At 42.1% G+C, this 15,520-nt stretch overlaps 3 protein-coding genes across 3 annotated transcripts; 2 read left to right on the top strand and 1 right to left on the bottom strand.

Annotated features, from left to right (window-relative positions):
- The first annotated feature begins 224 nt into the window (after positions 1-224).
- si:ch211-107m4.1 (heterogeneous nuclear ribonucleoprotein U-like protein 2) lies at positions 225-5,231 on the top strand. Its single transcript, XM_017408069.2, has 11 exons — positions 225-847; positions 1,214-1,290; positions 1,393-1,629; positions 1,716-1,828; positions 1,924-2,190; positions 2,899-3,021; positions 3,101-3,202; positions 3,299-3,467; positions 4,224-4,451; positions 4,534-4,586; positions 4,889-5,231. Exons 1-11 carry the CDS (start codon positions 393-395, stop codon positions 4,949-4,951), a joined length of 1,887 nt encoding a protein of 628 aa, XP_017263558.1. The 5' UTR covers positions 225-392; the 3' UTR covers positions 4,952-5,231.
- On the bottom strand, positions 5,193-8,448 carry nudt22 (nudix (nucleoside diphosphate linked moiety X)-type motif 22). Its single transcript, XM_017408070.3, has 7 exons — positions 8,345-8,448; positions 7,693-7,837; positions 6,959-7,577; positions 6,757-6,882; positions 6,139-6,236; positions 5,528-5,621; positions 5,193-5,390 (listed from the first exon to the last, which is right to left on the bottom strand). The coding sequence occupies exons 2-7, from the start codon at positions 7,818-7,820 to the stop codon at positions 5,220-5,222; spliced, it is 1,236 nt and encodes a 411-aa protein (XP_017263559.1). The 5' UTR covers positions 7,821-7,837; positions 8,345-8,448; the 3' UTR covers positions 5,193-5,219.
- Positions 8,449-8,870: 422 nt separating this feature from the next.
- dnajc4 (DnaJ (Hsp40) homolog, subfamily C, member 4) lies at positions 8,871-13,894 on the top strand. Its single transcript, XM_017408441.2, has 9 exons — positions 8,871-8,961; positions 9,433-9,497; positions 10,455-10,577; positions 10,724-10,814; positions 11,159-11,337; positions 11,434-11,601; positions 12,739-12,825; positions 12,950-13,071; positions 13,152-13,894. Exons 3-8 carry the CDS (start codon positions 10,486-10,488, stop codon positions 13,047-13,049), a joined length of 717 nt encoding a protein of 238 aa, XP_017263930.1. The 5' UTR covers positions 8,871-8,961; positions 9,433-9,497; positions 10,455-10,485; the 3' UTR covers positions 13,050-13,071; positions 13,152-13,894.
- The last annotated feature ends 1,626 nt before the right edge of the window (positions 13,895-15,520 follow it).

Below are 15,520 nucleotides of genomic sequence, written 5' to 3'. Positions count from 1 at the left end.
TGACAACGTGTTTCCTTCTGTTTAAAAGCAGAGTTTACTATGTTTGATTACATCGTAATTTATTTTCTTTTTTGTGCATTTTCTGAGTTAAATGCTTCTAGTTGTGTATCGTCTATAAAGCTAAATAAATAAAAATGGACTTGTTTATACCTGAACATAGGGGTGCAGTATCTGATGTGGCCGTTAGGTGTCAGTAAAGATCCCTTCAACTATTCTGCCTGAAAGAAGAAGAACTAAAGAGCTAATCAGAGTCCAGGGTTTCAGATTGAGCTAATGTTTTGAGTTAACTGGAGGGTTTCTCTCAGCTTTTCGGCTTTTGTTCTTTACCTTGTTTTTACTTTTGTGGGGAAGAAGTTGTGAATTTACTCCAGCTTTTATACTCGTGCGATAAAATGAAGCTGACAGACATTAAGAAGTTAAAAGTGGCGGAGCTGCGGTCCAGACTTGCTGAACTCGGTTTGGACCCCAGAGGACTGAAGGCTGAGCTGGTGGACAGACTGTGGTCCGCGTCACAAGCAGGACAGAGTTCGGAAAGTTCGGAAGAGAAGACGAAACAAGTCGACGAGAGCCCACCGGAGCGGACCGTGGCCCCCTCGTCAGAGAGTCGTGTCACTGCGCGCTGCGATGTAGACCCTGTCAGACAGTACACGAACTCCTCCACTCAGACAGAACCAGAACCCGAACCCGGTCCGTCAGCAGAACAGCCAGGTTCTGAGTGTGTTTTAGAGTCTGAGCCTGTCTGCCAGGCTGAGGAAGGAGGGCCGGGGCATACAGAAAGTTACATGTTAGAGAATATTAGCAGAGGAAGAGCTTTCTATGAGTTTAAAGAGGAGATACGATACAAAAGGTGGGTTATTCGGTCTGTAATAAAGTAAACAAAAGCAAAACACAGATAAGATTATGTTTGTTAAAGGGTACAAGTCATAAACACACACTAATCTGAAACTATAAATGTGCCTGTCCCCTGAAGCTTCAGGGACACCTAAAAGTTTAGTGTCTAAACTATTTAATTTGTTCCTGATGTGGAAAATAATATTCTATATTCTCACAGTTCATCCTGTATCACTCTTAATCACTATTAATCACCGTGTGTAGCTGTTACTTTAAGCTTTAATAGCGTCTGATTCTTTGTTTTGTTTTCATGTTATTTCTTGCTTTTTGCTCATCTGTAATAAGAGCAGAGTTCTGAAGGAGCGTCTCTTTTCTCAACCAGAGCCAAGTCACTGCAGAGCCCCTTGGAGAAGGAAAACGCAGACGAGTGCAATGACGATTCAGTCAGACTAGATTCGTGTGAGTTTTAAGTAGTTTAAAAGTTGCTTCTGTGTGTAATAAGTTTTATAAGCTGACATTCTCCTAAGAAGAGTGCAGAGACTTTGGTTGCTGTTTCCACAGATGGTTGTCACCTCCACTTTGAGGCGGGTCCAGATGGATCTTCTGGGCAGCCGCGGTTCTGGGACCGGTTCCCCCTGCTGTGGTCCGGCTGCAGGCTCAGCCATGGTGTGCAGCAGGGCAGGGCGGGCTTTGAGGTCAGTCTGGAGAGGAAGTTGTTGACTGTCGAGGCAGAAGAGGTCAGAGAGCCGCACGGACTGAGAGTCGGCTGGTCAGTGGCTGACACCTCTCTGCTGCTGGGTAAGGATTAGGTTTGTTATTATCTGAAAATGTTTTTTATATCTGCTGAAAGGCCTTCAACTGAGTTATGCTGGGTTTCATATCAGGTGAAGATGAGCTCTCTTTTGGTTACGATGGGCGCAGTAAAAAAGTTTCTGGCGGGAAAGAAGAGGAGTATGGTGAACCTTTCTCTGAAGGAGACATCATTGGCTGCTACGCTGTAAGTGAATATTTTTCTTTTTTTTTAATATTCCCAAGATCAAGTCTGATCAGGTTTTCTAAGTTTCTATTCTGTCTGTTCCTTCATACCTCCAGTCTTTCTCTACAGATGGTTCTGTTGAGCTCTTCTTCCATAAGAACAGCCGTTTCATGGGCGCTGCCTTCTCCCTGGATGCCTCTGTGCTGCGGAGTCGTCCCCTGTTCCCCCACGTCCTCTGTAAGAGCTGCTCGGTCCGATTTCTACTGGACTCCGCAGAGCCTCAGTGGTACCCTGGCCCACCAGGGTTTACTCCGCTGGCGGCGCTCCCTGCTGGGCAAAGAGTGCGCTCCTCATCAGCTCCTACCTCCAGGGCACAGAGTGAGGTGGGAGGCAGTTTGAGAAACTAGTTGGTAGATTTTGGACTGAGTTCATTCAGGATTATGAAAGTTAAATTGACTTTGGTGCTACAACAAAATAAAGAGAATTAACAGTATAGAAGAGCATAAAGGGGTAATGGTGCTGTTTACAACAGGCTTTTATCTTACAACAGTGTGAATATTTGTTTAAGAATTACAACAACTGAGCAGTGCAGAGGTCAGCTCTGGTCAGAGGAGAAAGAAATATGACTCAGTTAGTAAACATGTTATTGCATTTATTAGTCATGCACACAATATTCAGGGGTTTACATAGTAAATTCTGGGTTAGACGTTCAAATTACTTTAGAAAAACAAGGAGTGTGCACTGCTGCAGAGATGTTTTCTTTACATCATCATATCCCACCAGCTTGGCTCACTTGGAGCTAGTTCTTGTACAACTAGCTGTAACAGTTTATCTAGTACCAGGAAAAAAAGGTCATATCTGTCTCTTAGTACTATTTAAAATAGAAATCCCCCCAAAAAAGAGGGAGCATTACTCTACCATGTAAAAGAAAATCATCCATCTGGTGGAAGCCAACAACTGTCTTTAAAAATGTCCTGTCAGTTTGTCCAGACGCTGGGATAATTCAGTCCAGATTCAGATAGTGGGAGCCATTTTAACACACAAAGAGCTGCACAATCACAATGTAACGTTTCGTCCATCTGTCCGTCCAGGTGGTGATGATGGTGGGACTTCCTGGCTCCGGGAAAAGCCTCTGGGTCCAAACTCACATGAAGAAACATCCAGAGAAGAAGTACAGACTGCTGGGAACAGAGGAGCTGCTCGCGTGCATGATTGTCAGTCAGAGCGTCAGGTTTTTTTGTGCTACACGTTCAGATGACGATAAGCTGATCTGAAGTGTGTTTGTTGATACAGAGTGGCGGTCTCCGAGACAACAGGCTGCAGCAGGCTTCTCAGTGTCTGACTGAACTGATCAAGATGGCCTCAGAAACTCCTGGAAACTACATCCTCGATCAGGTAACTCCTCTGAAATGAATATTTTTATATTATATTACATGTCTATATGTTTTTAACAATAAGGTTCAGTTTGACTCTAACCCTCTCTGCTCGCAGTGCAACGTCCTCTTCTCTGCACGCCGTTACAAGCTGCAGCTGTTCGCTGGCTTCAGGCGCCGAGCGGTGGTGGTCTTTCCTTCAGCGGACGAGTGGAGAAGACGACTGTCGCAGCATCAAATGAGTCACGGGGAGCACATCCCTGAGACCGCCCTGCTCAAACTCCAAGGTGATACTTGTTCACATTTTATAGGAAACATGAAGGATCGGATGGTACAAAATGTTCAATTTGGTATTTATATTAAACCCTCATTAATTACCCCTTTTGGGACATTTAGAAGCTTCCCACAAAGAAAAAAAACTTTAAGGGAAACGAGGTCAAGAACAGACTTTTTTTAGGTATTTACGTTCTGTAAGTCAGTGTTTCAGTTGGCAGGTATTAGTGTGATAGTCTGAAGAGTAATTCTGTACGGATCCAGGAACCTGAGCTGAACCACATTTATTTATTTATCCTCACAAGAATACGTGTGTTTGATTTAGCTGTTCGTTTCAGCTTTCAGGACCTTTTCTTGAATTCCTTATGTCACAGTTTGACTGGAATGTGTTGTTTTGTCAGTCAGGGGGGTCTATATCTCTACTTGGACTCTTCTTTGTCACTGAATGCGTTCGTTACATTTCTGACAGGGATCCAGCTCAGTGAGATCAATGTTGACATGTGTTGACACCTCTTAAATTAAATGAGATGATTTTGACATAAAAGAAAACAAAGATCACATCCAGGACAAGATGAAGAGTTTGAGGCTGTAAATACGAGGATATAAGCTACTAACTATATTTCTACATGACCCAAACCTTCCAAAGCAATAAATAATAAAACGTCCACGCAGGGGTCTTTGAGACGGTTTAGATTGTGTGAAGAGCTTCACCTGTATGAGCCTAAAAACACAGACCGTCACAGTAAAGATACTTGCTGTCTTTTCCTCAGTCAGCTGCAGTCTTCCAGAGCCCCGAGCCGACCTGCTGGAGGAGGTGCAGTACGTCGAACTGCCACAGGAGCGAGCACAAGCACTCCTGAAGGAGTACCAAGACAAAGCTCGCAGACTCCTGCCGCCCGTCCCCCGACAGGAGAAAAAGAGGCCCCGATTTGACAAGAGGAGACGCCAGCTTCACCTCCCTCCACCCTCGCAGAGGGCTCGGTGGACTGGGCTTTATGGTCGGCAGGAGAAATGACGGATGATGTTTTAAGAGAGATGAGATCTTGAGGTGTTTGCTGAGAGGTTCTTTTGTCTTTGCAGGTTGGAATGATGGAAGAACCGACATGCAAACCTGGAGCCAGCAGCCAAGATATGTAAGTCCCAGTCGTCTGCTTTTTGTCATCATCTCAGCAGCAGTTTAATCTTACTCGAAACATCTAACTGCTCTGCTGCTCTGAGTGTTTTTACGCCAGTGACATCACAAAAAACAGATTCATTCTCAGTGACTTAAAACTGAGAGAACAAAAATACACATGATAAATGTGACGTGTTGCTGTTTTATTCTAACTCATCTTTCAGCTTCTAATATAATTTGATCTTTTATCTCTCCCGTTTGCATTTTCGAACCCCCTCATTGTCGATTTCACACATCACTGCTCTCTTTGTGTCATTTCAGTGGAACATACCGTATCAGGATCAGAGCGACAACAACAAGAACTTTGGTTACACTTACTTATAAAGAAACCTGAAAAAAGGGAAGAAGTTGCTGCTTCTGTGGACGATCATGCTACTGATGTCAAATACCAGCAGGTTTTTAATATCCAGACATAAACGTTGCACTCTCTGCTTTGACTTTTAACCATTTCAGTGACAAAGAAAAAAACTTTCTAGGATGTTTTTATTCAAAATATTTTGATAAATTTAAACTTGTTTTTGTACACAGTACAAATATCGGCAGACTTACAGTATTTTGCAGAGTTTTAACAGCAGTGCTGAAGTGAATAAACCTAATTTGAACACTTTGTGCTGATCGGATCTTTCGTATTCACGCTGCGGCGCGGTTTGCCGGCCGTCGGCTCCACGTCAGGCTTCACCGTCTGATAAAGGAGCACGGCTCCTTTCGCCGAGGGACACATCTCCGACCAGAGAGGGCTGCTCCCGTCCAGCTGCAAAACCTCCTGCAACAACCGAGATATGTTTCACAATATAACAACTTTACTTCCTGTTGTTCGCTCTGACTGTTGGTTAAACGCTGAAACGGGACGACTCATTGTGGTGTTGAGCTGCAGGAAGTAACACATCAGTAACTGCTGACCGTTCGGCTGAGGAAGACTACGTCCGTGGACTCGTTGGCCTCCGCTCCGCCTTTCCAGTATAAATTTCTCACTTCATCAGAACTCAACGAGCACCTGAGGACGCACAGATAAAAGTGACCTAATGTTATTTATAACAATCTTAGTAACGGAAACACATCTGCAGGTCGTCCCTGCTTCATCTAGTTTGAATTTATTGCAGTATTTAAGCAGTTATGGCAACTTTAACCAGGTGGGCATGCCCGGATCAATAAAAAGCTTATTACTTTAACTGTCTAACTTTCTGAAAGTTAGAAGTAAATGTTGGTGATATTAGAATATCATGTGATTAAAAAGCAGTTCAAAGTGTGACACAGGAAGCTTGGTTACTAAGTAGTTTTCTCAAGTTAAAAAAAAAAGTTCCTGTTCTTCAATCTACAGCTTTAGTTCAGATATTTTCATCACTTCATTAAATAAATAAACTTCCACACAAGTTTTTTTTTTTTTAAGTTAACAATAACAGAAAGAAAATTTTGTTGTAAACATTTCACTCATTTGGTGATTCAGCCTGAGAGGAGCCGGGCTTTAACACCGAACGGTTTGTTTGGAGGGTTCAGACTGAGCGAACTACAACCTGACGAAGAACTCGGCGCTCGGCCGTCCGGCGCTGGTGTGATTCAGGGCGACGCCCATCAGGACGGGAGCGCCCAGCGAGCTCAGGGGAACATTCACCTGGAGACAGAACCGGTTGGGTTTGGTCAAATACAATTAACCATGTGTAAAAAAAAAAAAAAACAGAAAAGGGATACATCATTGTTTAAGTTAACTGATAATGTCGGGCGCTCGCTTTTTGTTCAGCAATAACTGAGTAATACATACAGAAAAGTGGAAAAGAAGGAAATAGATTTAAAAGCGTTTCTGTTTCCAAACTGTATGAAACTTGCTTCTCCTTATTACTCTAATAGGAACCTCATAAAATTAACATCATTTTATATTAAATTAGACTTCTACCTTGTGATTAAGATCATAAACTATTTAGAGAAATGGGTAAAAACATTTAGTCATGTTTTTAGTAAACATTTGTACTTATGTCAAAAATTGGCAAAAAAAAAATCAACAAAAAAATGAATAAAATTTGGAAAACCGTGGAATTTAAAAACAAACGTATAATAACCCTGTTGAAGACATGCCTGAAAATAATATGATGCAAAAAGTTTTTTAATCCAGAAACAAGCTATGCAGACAAACTCACCTCGTCTCTGATCTCTGCGCAGACGGAGGAGAACAGCTCCGAGACGACGGCGTCCGGTCTCTGCTGCATCATGACCACGCTGATCTGCTCCTCACACACCTGCTGACCCAGGCGCTCACACACCACCTGTGGAGAGCAGCGAAAGTGTTCACGGGAAACACGCTAAGGCTTTTCAACCCGGCGTAACTTCAGTGCGCTTTACCTTGGGCTCTGGGTGTCCTCCGGGAATGTCCAGGAGCCCCCCCGCCTCAGCCACTTTCTGGCTCCTCCTGATCAACACCACCTGACCGTCATCCGTGCACAACACGGCGCCCACGCCGAGAGGCTGGGCCAGCAGTGCCAGAGGATCGCTGAGCTCCTTCTCTCCACGCCGACGGAGCTCTGCCACCTGACACGACCAGTTTGTCCCCAGGTAGTCCTTGTAGCAGGTGAGGCCCAGTCTCAGGACGAGGAGAGGCCCGGGGTGTGAGTGACGATCAGCTGCAGGACCCTTTGACTCTCTGCCGTCACAAGTGGCTGATTCCTGTGACAGTGTGCTGACCGCCTTCTGAACGACACCTGTCTGATTTATACACCCATTCCTGATGTCCACACTGTGCAGAGCTGCAACTCCGTCCCCTCTTTGCTGTTCCTGGTCCTCTGCACAGTGTAGAACGGGGACATGGGAGGACTGAGAGTAATGTGGATGCGTCAGAGGGGCCAAACAAAATGAATGCAGCCTGAATTTGGCGCCATTAAAAAGCCATGGCTCCTTGGATAGCCGCTCGGCCCAAACCTCTTTTATGTGATGTTCCAGACACAGATCTGTCTGCCTGTTAAATCTGAGACAGAAGAAGAAACAACACATCTGAGGTGACAACAAACGCATCAGTGTAAATAGCACTATCCTAACCTCACGCACGTTCTGTTTAAACACACAGGAGGAAACACGGATACCTTTCAGAAAGCTCCACTTGTACTTGAGGCTCCAGCAGCCCCCTCCAGTGTGCACAGTGCAGCAGCACAGACACCTCAGGGTCCATCAAGTTCGTCTGCGGACGAGAATCATTCATCTCCTCGATCATCTGACCCCGGTGCAGACCTGTGGGGAGGTAATCATCGCATTTAAATAAAGTGTAGCCAGGTAATAAAGTGATAAATGAGCTCTAAGGGGTGGAACCAAAAAAAAATTATAATAAATCAGGTGTAAATAATTCTATAGAGGTCAGTAAAACCTTAAAGCCAAGAGCAGCTAGCCTGCTGGAGTAATAAATAAAAAAAAATGATATTCAGAAACTTGTTTTAAAACAAAACAATTTGCAATCACTACCTTAGAAGTAAAACATCTTGATGCTCTTTAATCCGAAGGGCTACAAGAAGTGGTTTATGCTTGATTTAAATTTTTTAAAAACTAGAAAAGCTGGGATAAAATTACAATTTTATCAGAATGAAAACCAGTCAAAAACATTTTAAAGCAAGTTAGATTTTTTTTTACCTGCAAATGCAGCAGGCAGGAACAACGCAAACAATAACGTCCTAAAAGTCCTGTTTTTAACTAATATAGCCAGAACAATAGTGTTTAAACCTAAAACTTGTACTACTGTCTTACCTTCTTTTCGACGTGCAGAGTACCTGTGAAACAGAACAAGCTTTTTTCTTCCTCCTCCTTCTTTGCAGTCGTTTCTGGTGTCAAAATATGCTCTTTATCGCCACCCAGCGGCCAAAAGGGGGAACTGTAGTTCCTTTGACGTCTCACTCACTTCCGTCCATTTTCTTTACTCGGTTTTTACTCGACTATTTCATTAATCGTTTATGGGGGCAAACACATATTGGCAGTGTGTATTGCTTTTGTGAAAACTCGGCATAAAAATTTCACAGGATTAATAACCAGGAGCGTGTTTTTGTGGTGTGACTGGTTGAACGCTCCAGGAAAATCATCCATAACTTCCGGTTTTATTCAAAATAAAACAGCCTCAGTAACCAGAATGCGGTTCGAAAGTGTCTAAAGATATAAGATATGTAGTTTTATTATATACAGTGTTAGTGTTGCTGTCTAAAATAATTTCGCACTATTTTGCTTTTCTAATTATACGACGTTATGCCCATGGTTAATTGTGACAAACTCGCCGCTTTATTTTGAAAAGAATTGTTTTGATTAGCCTATGCTAACCATCAATGCTAACTTGATACATCATAACCGTTCTGTTACAAAACTGATTTCGTCTGGTATGTCACCTTTTCTTCCTTAAGTTGTTTTATTTCCTAAATATTTCTTGAACTCACTCTTTTATCGTCAGTGTATCAGAAGCTAAATTAGAGAGTTTTTTTCTTTTACAAAGCTAACTGTTTCTAAAACTGTTACTGTTAGCCACTTACAGTGAATACCCGGTTAGCATTAGCAGCTAAACAACGCTTTCTTCCGGTAAAGTCTAGTTTGTTTTTCTTCATGAGAGATGTGTTTATTTGATGTAATAACGAGTAATAAACCCGTATTGTAGTAGTTGTTGCGACACTTGCAAATAACGTTTGTCAGATTTTTTAAAAATAGGTCAAAGTTGGATTTAAATGTATTCGTTCGTAATAAAACCAAAAAAATAATAATGTTACGTCGATTGACAGGTTATGTGTTGTGTTTTAGTGACTGTTTTGGTTTGTTTGTTATAGTTTCACCTCATTTTGTGTTGTGGTTTTTTTCAGTCATGTGCTGACAGATGTGGGAAAAGCTGCTGACGTCAGCATTTTCAATAGAAACACAGTGACAGGTAAAAACACACCTGGACCTTTGCTGAAAGTTCTCCTTTTGTCAGAATATTTTGAGGGTAAACAGCTGGGTTGGCATGGGCAACCTAATTTAGGAATGTCAGGAACTTTCAGCAACATGGACAGAAAGTTTTAACATTTTACATTTTGGTACCGATAAATAATCAAATACATCCTAAATTTGATGGATGAAAATCAATTAGTCCATACGAATCATCTTATGACCCCGTTGTCCATTCATTCACAATCTGAAGAGCTGTCTACAGCTATTTTAGGTTTTATGTTTTGTTTGTTTGTTTATTTTTGAAAGCCACAATCCTTAATTCTAGAATTTACTCATTGTCAAAGTTGAGTTAATTCTTAACTTAAATGTAATTTGTACACAACGTGATAGTACTGCAAAACACAGTTTCCCATCCTTTAAAGCTTCTTTGAACTGATCATACATTAAAAGCCTTGTATTTCTTGAAAAAAATGCACATCACCTGCTGCCTTAGATGCCAGAGCTTTAAGCTAAGATCATATTACGTTAAGAGATGACAGAGTTACAGCTGTTTGGGTCAAATTTGAAATTGACATTGTGCGTGATGTTAAGCGGTATTGTGAGATCTCGTGCGATCTGTTGGCGCTTAGAGTATGTGTTGGGAATAACTCATGGCCACTACCACGTCGAATTATAGCTCAATGTCTGTAAAACTGATTGGTTTGTAGCCATTTGTGTGTCTGCAAAGTTTGATCAGCCGTGGCAGCCATCTTGCCTTTTGCATTTTTGGTGGCAGGCAATAATTGTAAACAGTCAAACAAACCCTGCTCTGTTCTTCCACTAGAAGCTACTGTCAGAAGTTAAAACAGCAGCACTTTTAGTTTTAGTTCTCATTTCAAACATCTCTTTGCTCCATCTGCACTAATTTGCTTTCATATCTCAACTGATTTTTTTGACATATCTGCTCTCTCTGCAGGTCAGTCCTAAACAAATAAAACATTTTCATCATGCAGTTAGAGGCGCAGCTGAGGCTGTGCCAGAGCTGTATTTTATGCCGCAAGCATGGACTGCAGATATTGTCCCGGAGCTATGCACAAAGGTAGGTGTTTCTCCTGCTTGGATCCGTGTGTGAGTTGAGTTCAGTTAGCTCTAAACACACAAAGGAAACTGCTACGTGTTTGTGTTTGTGTACTCGGCAGGTCTAAACGCCTGGTTGTTTTTGAGTTATTTGTTTTATCACCACAGAAAAGCTGTAAACTACTATGATCTGCTGGGAGTCAAAACAGACGCTACTTCGGATGAAATAAAGAACGCATTTTTTGACAAGTCTAAGAAGGTACTGACCTCATTTAAAAAAAAAAAAAAAAAATTAATGTTCAGCCACAAGAGGGCAGTCTTTCCTAATCTGGCTTCCTCACACAGTGAGCTTCTTGACTGTTTTTATTCTGGGGCAACCAGTGTAAATAAGGATACAGATGTGTATTTATGTTGTGCTTCTGGTATAATTAATGGAAAAGACAACTCATTCTTTAGAAGGGTTGGTTGGGAATTCAGCTCACGCATCCATGTGTATTAATGTGTACCAGTGGAGGCAGCATGCCCAGATAACCACATGGCTCCACCAGCATTTCTTTTTAGTCAATGAAGCTCATCATTGACTCTGGTCTGCTCCTTCTGCAGCTGCATCCGGACAGCGACCCATCAAACCCGGCGCTGCACAGCCAGTTTGTGGAGCTGAATGAAGCCTACAGAATTCTGAGCAAAGAGCTGAGCAGGAAAGAGTACGACTTCAAGCTCCACCGCCCGTACAGTGGAGGCCAGGCCTTCAGATCTACCTCCAGTCAAAGCGCCTACCAAAAGTCAGGACTCAAAAACACATCAATTATAGGTCCTTTTTTCCCCTACAACCACATTTACGTTTCTGACTGATAAATATTTTACAACTTTCCTGTCAGCCATCATGCTCAGGAGAGCATTCGTTACTGGGAGCAGGTTCGTTACGCTCAGAACCCAACGATGACAGAGGAGGAGAAGGAGCGTCGGAGGAAGGGGAACTTACGGCTGGTGGCGTACTGCGTGATCGCTATGATGCTCAGCATCGGAGCCCACCTGCTCTTCTTCAAGTAAATATTCATGCACACGATACCGAGTGTTAGGAACAACACATTTATTAAGAAGTCATCAGGCAATTAAAATTCCTCACAAAATAATTCACAGTTCTGAATATTTTATCACCTGCTACTGAAAGGCAAAAGCGGATGATTATGTTTGTGCCTGTTTCTGTCTGTTAGCAAAATATCTCATCAACTACTGAACGGATTTTGATTAAAAACTTTCATGAAAAAATGAATGGGGGTACATCCACAATTCATAAAATTTTGGAGTCAGACTAATTCATGGAGTCAACTGACCTTAGACAACACAGAAATGAGTCTAAGTCAGTCAGTTTTTCAGATATTGACCTGAAGTTTATCGTGGTAGTAGCTGAGACTGTTCCCTAACACACATTTTGAAAGCAGGATCTTTGTTTAACTATTTGGATTCAACTCTGTCTGTTAATGAAAATATCTCATCAACCACTGGACAGATTTTAATGAAACTTCCAGAAAGCAATCATTGCATATATATAAACCCAATTCAAGATGGTCGACACAGTCATCTGACCTTAGACAACCCCAAAAACGACTATAATTCAGTCAGTTTTTCAGGTATTGTGTGAAAATTTGAGGTAGTAGCTGAGAGTGACTCTCAACACGTATAGTTTTGTGATCATTACATCTTTCATGAGATCACGACTGTCGTTATTTTTAAAGATTGACCAAAACGGCTACAACTCTGTTGTTTCTCAACATTACATCTGAGTCTAAAACTCTGTCCTGAAAAGCAGCGGGCCGTACGGATTCCTTCAAGGAATGATAAGCCTTTGATTTAAGTCTGCTTCCATCCCATTTTGGCATTAATTTAATTAAATCTCCTCGTTGCATTTGTGAGTTGTCCTTTCTGCTCCCGGTGGAATGAGGTATTTTGGAGACATGCCTCTGTGCCATGTGTTCTGGCAGAACCTCACGACTCATTTCCTTGTATTTGTTTCCACACAATGACTCGGTGCCGCTCGTGTTTGTCGAGATTCGCCTCTTTGTGATCCGAGCAGCTGTTGCAACAGCTGAGCAAACTCATAAACGCGGAGTGCCCGCTGACCACCGAGGCTCTTTAGGTCAAGCAAACACGCACTCTGAATGGTGTCCCTCCGACTCTTTCAGGAAACTGAATGAGGTTCACACTAACTTCATGGACGAGAAGGATAGAGCCATCACAAAAATCTACAACGAAGCCAAAGAGAGAGCTCGGTGAGCACATCTGTATGTCAGTGTGTTTCTCCTCTTGTCTTTGATGTTAAGTCTGGCCTTAAAGGAGAAGTTTCTCTGAGCTTTGTGACGCTTGAAGCTGAATCTGTCATGTGTCGCTCCCTAGGATCAACGGTTTCAAGAAACAGACGGAAATCCTGCGGCAGAAACACGCTGCGTTTCAGGAGAAATACAAAACGATGCGCGGCGGCGGAAACGACAAGTAGGAGAGTCTCCAGCTGCCAGCAGGTGAAGGGTGTTGGATTAGTTTTAGGACTATTGGGTTGTTGTTTTTTTTTCTGACTTTCTGTGCCCGTGTTTGTCCTCAGGTGTCGTCCTGACACAGCAGACTGAGGCAGGAGCGTGTGAGAGGATCCGTCCGGTCACACAGGTGTTGCTGTCAGAACACACCGAGCTGTCCGTCACCGGGCCGCTCTATTAATAGTGGATGCATTAATTGAGGTGACATGAGCGCAAACGGTCCCGGCCGCAGCTGTCTCACTAACCCTAACCGACGTTAGCGCTATTTTTTTATCTTTTTATTGTCGTTTGGAATCTCTGCAGAAGTTGTTTGGAGTGGTGGGGTTTCATGAGCGCCATCATGTTTCTGAAAGGAACTGATTGGTTAACAGTTGTCCTAAAAGGATGCTTCACGTTGTTTCCCAGGTCTAACGAGGTGCAGGTTAAACGAGGAGGCTGCAGGGTTCACATGTTCCAGATAAAATAACCTACACGACTGTATTTTCGGACCGTCTGACATAATTTTCTGTTTGTTTTAAACAGAAACTATAAATGACCAATGCTATGACTTGTTCAAAATGAAACTTCAAGATTTATTTATGGTCAATTTCTTGTACAAAGAAAAAAATAAATTATATAAATGTATGCGTTTAAGAGAAACAAACAAAGTGTTATAGTTATTTGGATAATCAGAGCCAACATTTAGCATTTTTTCTCTCTGTTTTGAAGATTTTAGGGGTTTGTTATTAATGTCTTTGAATGCCTTATATATTCTCTGAAGGGGTGTCAGTGAAAAATAATTAAAAACTCAGCTTTTTCTCATCAGCCAGTACTTCCTGTTTGTCTCTTGTGATTTGATTCTGTCTAAAAGTCGGTTTAAATTTTTCAAATCACCATTTTGCTGATACTCCTCCACAGTGAAATTTATGTCCTCTGCTTGGCAGAGATAACAAGCGGCTCAGACCGCAATGAACAGCAGCTTTTATTAATGAGCAACTGCTCAGTAGAGTCAGCCATGTTGGTCAATTATTTCTGAGCTCTGTTTCAGAAATCCAAACTGTTTTTCCGTCACGTCAGTGGACAGAACTTCTGACAAAAAAACGAAACTTTTTCGACCTGAATTGATTCCAAACGTGACTCTGAATACGCAGCGACATGTCTACGGACGCGTTGGCGTTAAAACGCAACACTTATTTCTCTGTAACTCCACGAGGGCTTCCGTTTTGAGCGACTAACGGGCAAGTGTGTGGAGAAGAAAGGACCGTTTCCCTCCCCACCCCTGTCGGTCCTCTTCCACGCCCTGAGACACCAGCAGGAGATAAGGCGGCGTGTCCCCACATCGCTCGCAGACACCCTCACCCTCATGTGGCGTGTGAGTCCCCCGTCATAACCCAAACACACCATAATGACTGAGATTGTGGCGTTGGCGGGCCTCCACACACACACACATAAAATAAGGCACAAGGCTCCTGGGAGAGGAGCTGCTGCACAGAAGAAGCAGTTTTAATTGACTTTTATGTTTAGTTTAATGAGATGCTGAGGGGGGGAAAAAAACCTGCCAGTCAAGCTCTAGAATAACACTCCTACGTGCTTCTCTTCTTTTATTGTTTGGAGGACAAAAGAGCGTTTAATAAAAGTCGTTTTCTTCCTCCAGCAAACTTAAACGCACCACTTCACTTGCTTTTGTTCAACAGATGAGATGCTGTTTAATTAATCCGGTTGGAGAGGCGAGCAGCCCGTCGGAGGATTGAACTCTGTTAAAAGTTTTTCATGATTGAGCTTCTTATTAAACTGTTTCCTGTGATTTTTACGCACATTTATTTCTGTCAAGTGAGTTTATTTGGTTGCCATGCAGCTGATATTAGGACCTTCAACTTTAGTCAACTAGTTTTTTTAGTTTTTGGTCCTTAATTTTAAATTAGCAGACTTTAAAGTGATCATATTTGTATTTCTGTTGCTTCTTCTTCATATTTCGGTCTTTAGTTTTGATTTTAGTTCGAACTAAAGCAGATAATCACAATAATTCAGAATTTACTCTCCAAACGCTCAGAGTTTTAAGCTCGATTGTGACCTAATTTGAACTTTTTTTGCAGCTTCTATAAAATGCAACATCTGCAATTTACTTTTTGTCTCTGAGTCGGCACATTTTACACCATCTGTAAACCCCTAAAGGGTGGCGTTTTCTAAAAAAAAAAAGAGAGAGATTTCTCATAAAATTAGTGGACTCTAATATGGGGCTTTAGTGACCTAACAGGAATGCAGCTCTTTAGAAGTTTATAGCGGGCCGTTTTATAAAACAGAACAAAGGTTCATCTATGTTCTTTTATGTGAATTATTTGTTTATTGTTAAACTGAAAAAGCCCGCAGAGGACAAGAAGACAAATTAAAATCTTCCTTGAAGGAATGTATATCGCCCGCCACATTTAATGCCAGAGTGTTAAACTTAGGATATCTCACG

The sequence above is a fragment of the Kryptolebias marmoratus genome, linkage group LG9 (assembly GCF_001649575.2).
Source record: "Kryptolebias marmoratus isolate JLee-2015 linkage group LG9, ASM164957v2, whole genome shotgun sequence".
Classification (NCBI taxonomy): Eukaryota; Metazoa; Chordata; class Actinopteri; order Cyprinodontiformes; family Rivulidae; genus Kryptolebias; species Kryptolebias marmoratus.
Note: the sequence above shows the minus strand (reverse complement) of the source record. Positions and strands in the feature narration are given on the sequence as shown.

Bases quoted from the DNA above. Each gene is read 5' to 3' on its own strand.
- si:ch211-107m4.1 (XM_017408069.2), top strand. From the start codon at position 393: ATGAAGCTGACAGACATTAAGAAGTTAAAAGTGGCGGAGCTGCGGTCC. The intron at 1,291-1,392 runs GTGAGTTTTAAG...CTGTTTCCACAG, and splicing joins TTCAGTCAGACTAGATTCGT to ATGGTTGTCACCTCCACTTT. The intron at 1,630-1,715 runs GTAAGGATTAGG...GTTTCATATCAG, and splicing joins TGACACCTCTCTGCTGCTGG to GTGAAGATGAGCTCTCTTTT.
- nudt22 (XM_017408070.3), bottom strand. From the start codon at position 7,820: ATGATCGAGGAGATGAATGATTCTCGTCCGCAGACGAACTTGATGGAC. The intron at 6,883-6,958 runs GTAAAGCGCACT...TGCTCTCCACAG, and splicing joins GAGGACACCCAGAGCCCAAG to GTGGTGTGTGAGCGCCTGGG. The intron at 5,391-5,527 runs GTCAGCAGTTAC...CGGTTGTTGCAG, and splicing joins TAGTCTTCCTCAGCCGAACG to GAGGTTTTGCAGCTGGACGG.
- dnajc4 (XM_017408441.2), top strand. From the start codon at position 10,486: ATGCAGTTAGAGGCGCAGCTGAGGCTGTGCCAGAGCTGTATTTTATGC. The intron at 10,578-10,723 runs GTAGGTGTTTCT...TTATCACCACAG, and splicing joins TCCCGGAGCTATGCACAAAG to AAAAGCTGTAAACTACTATG. The intron at 11,338-11,433 runs GTCAGGACTCAA...CTTTCCTGTCAG, and splicing joins AGTCAAAGCGCCTACCAAAA to CCATCATGCTCAGGAGAGCA.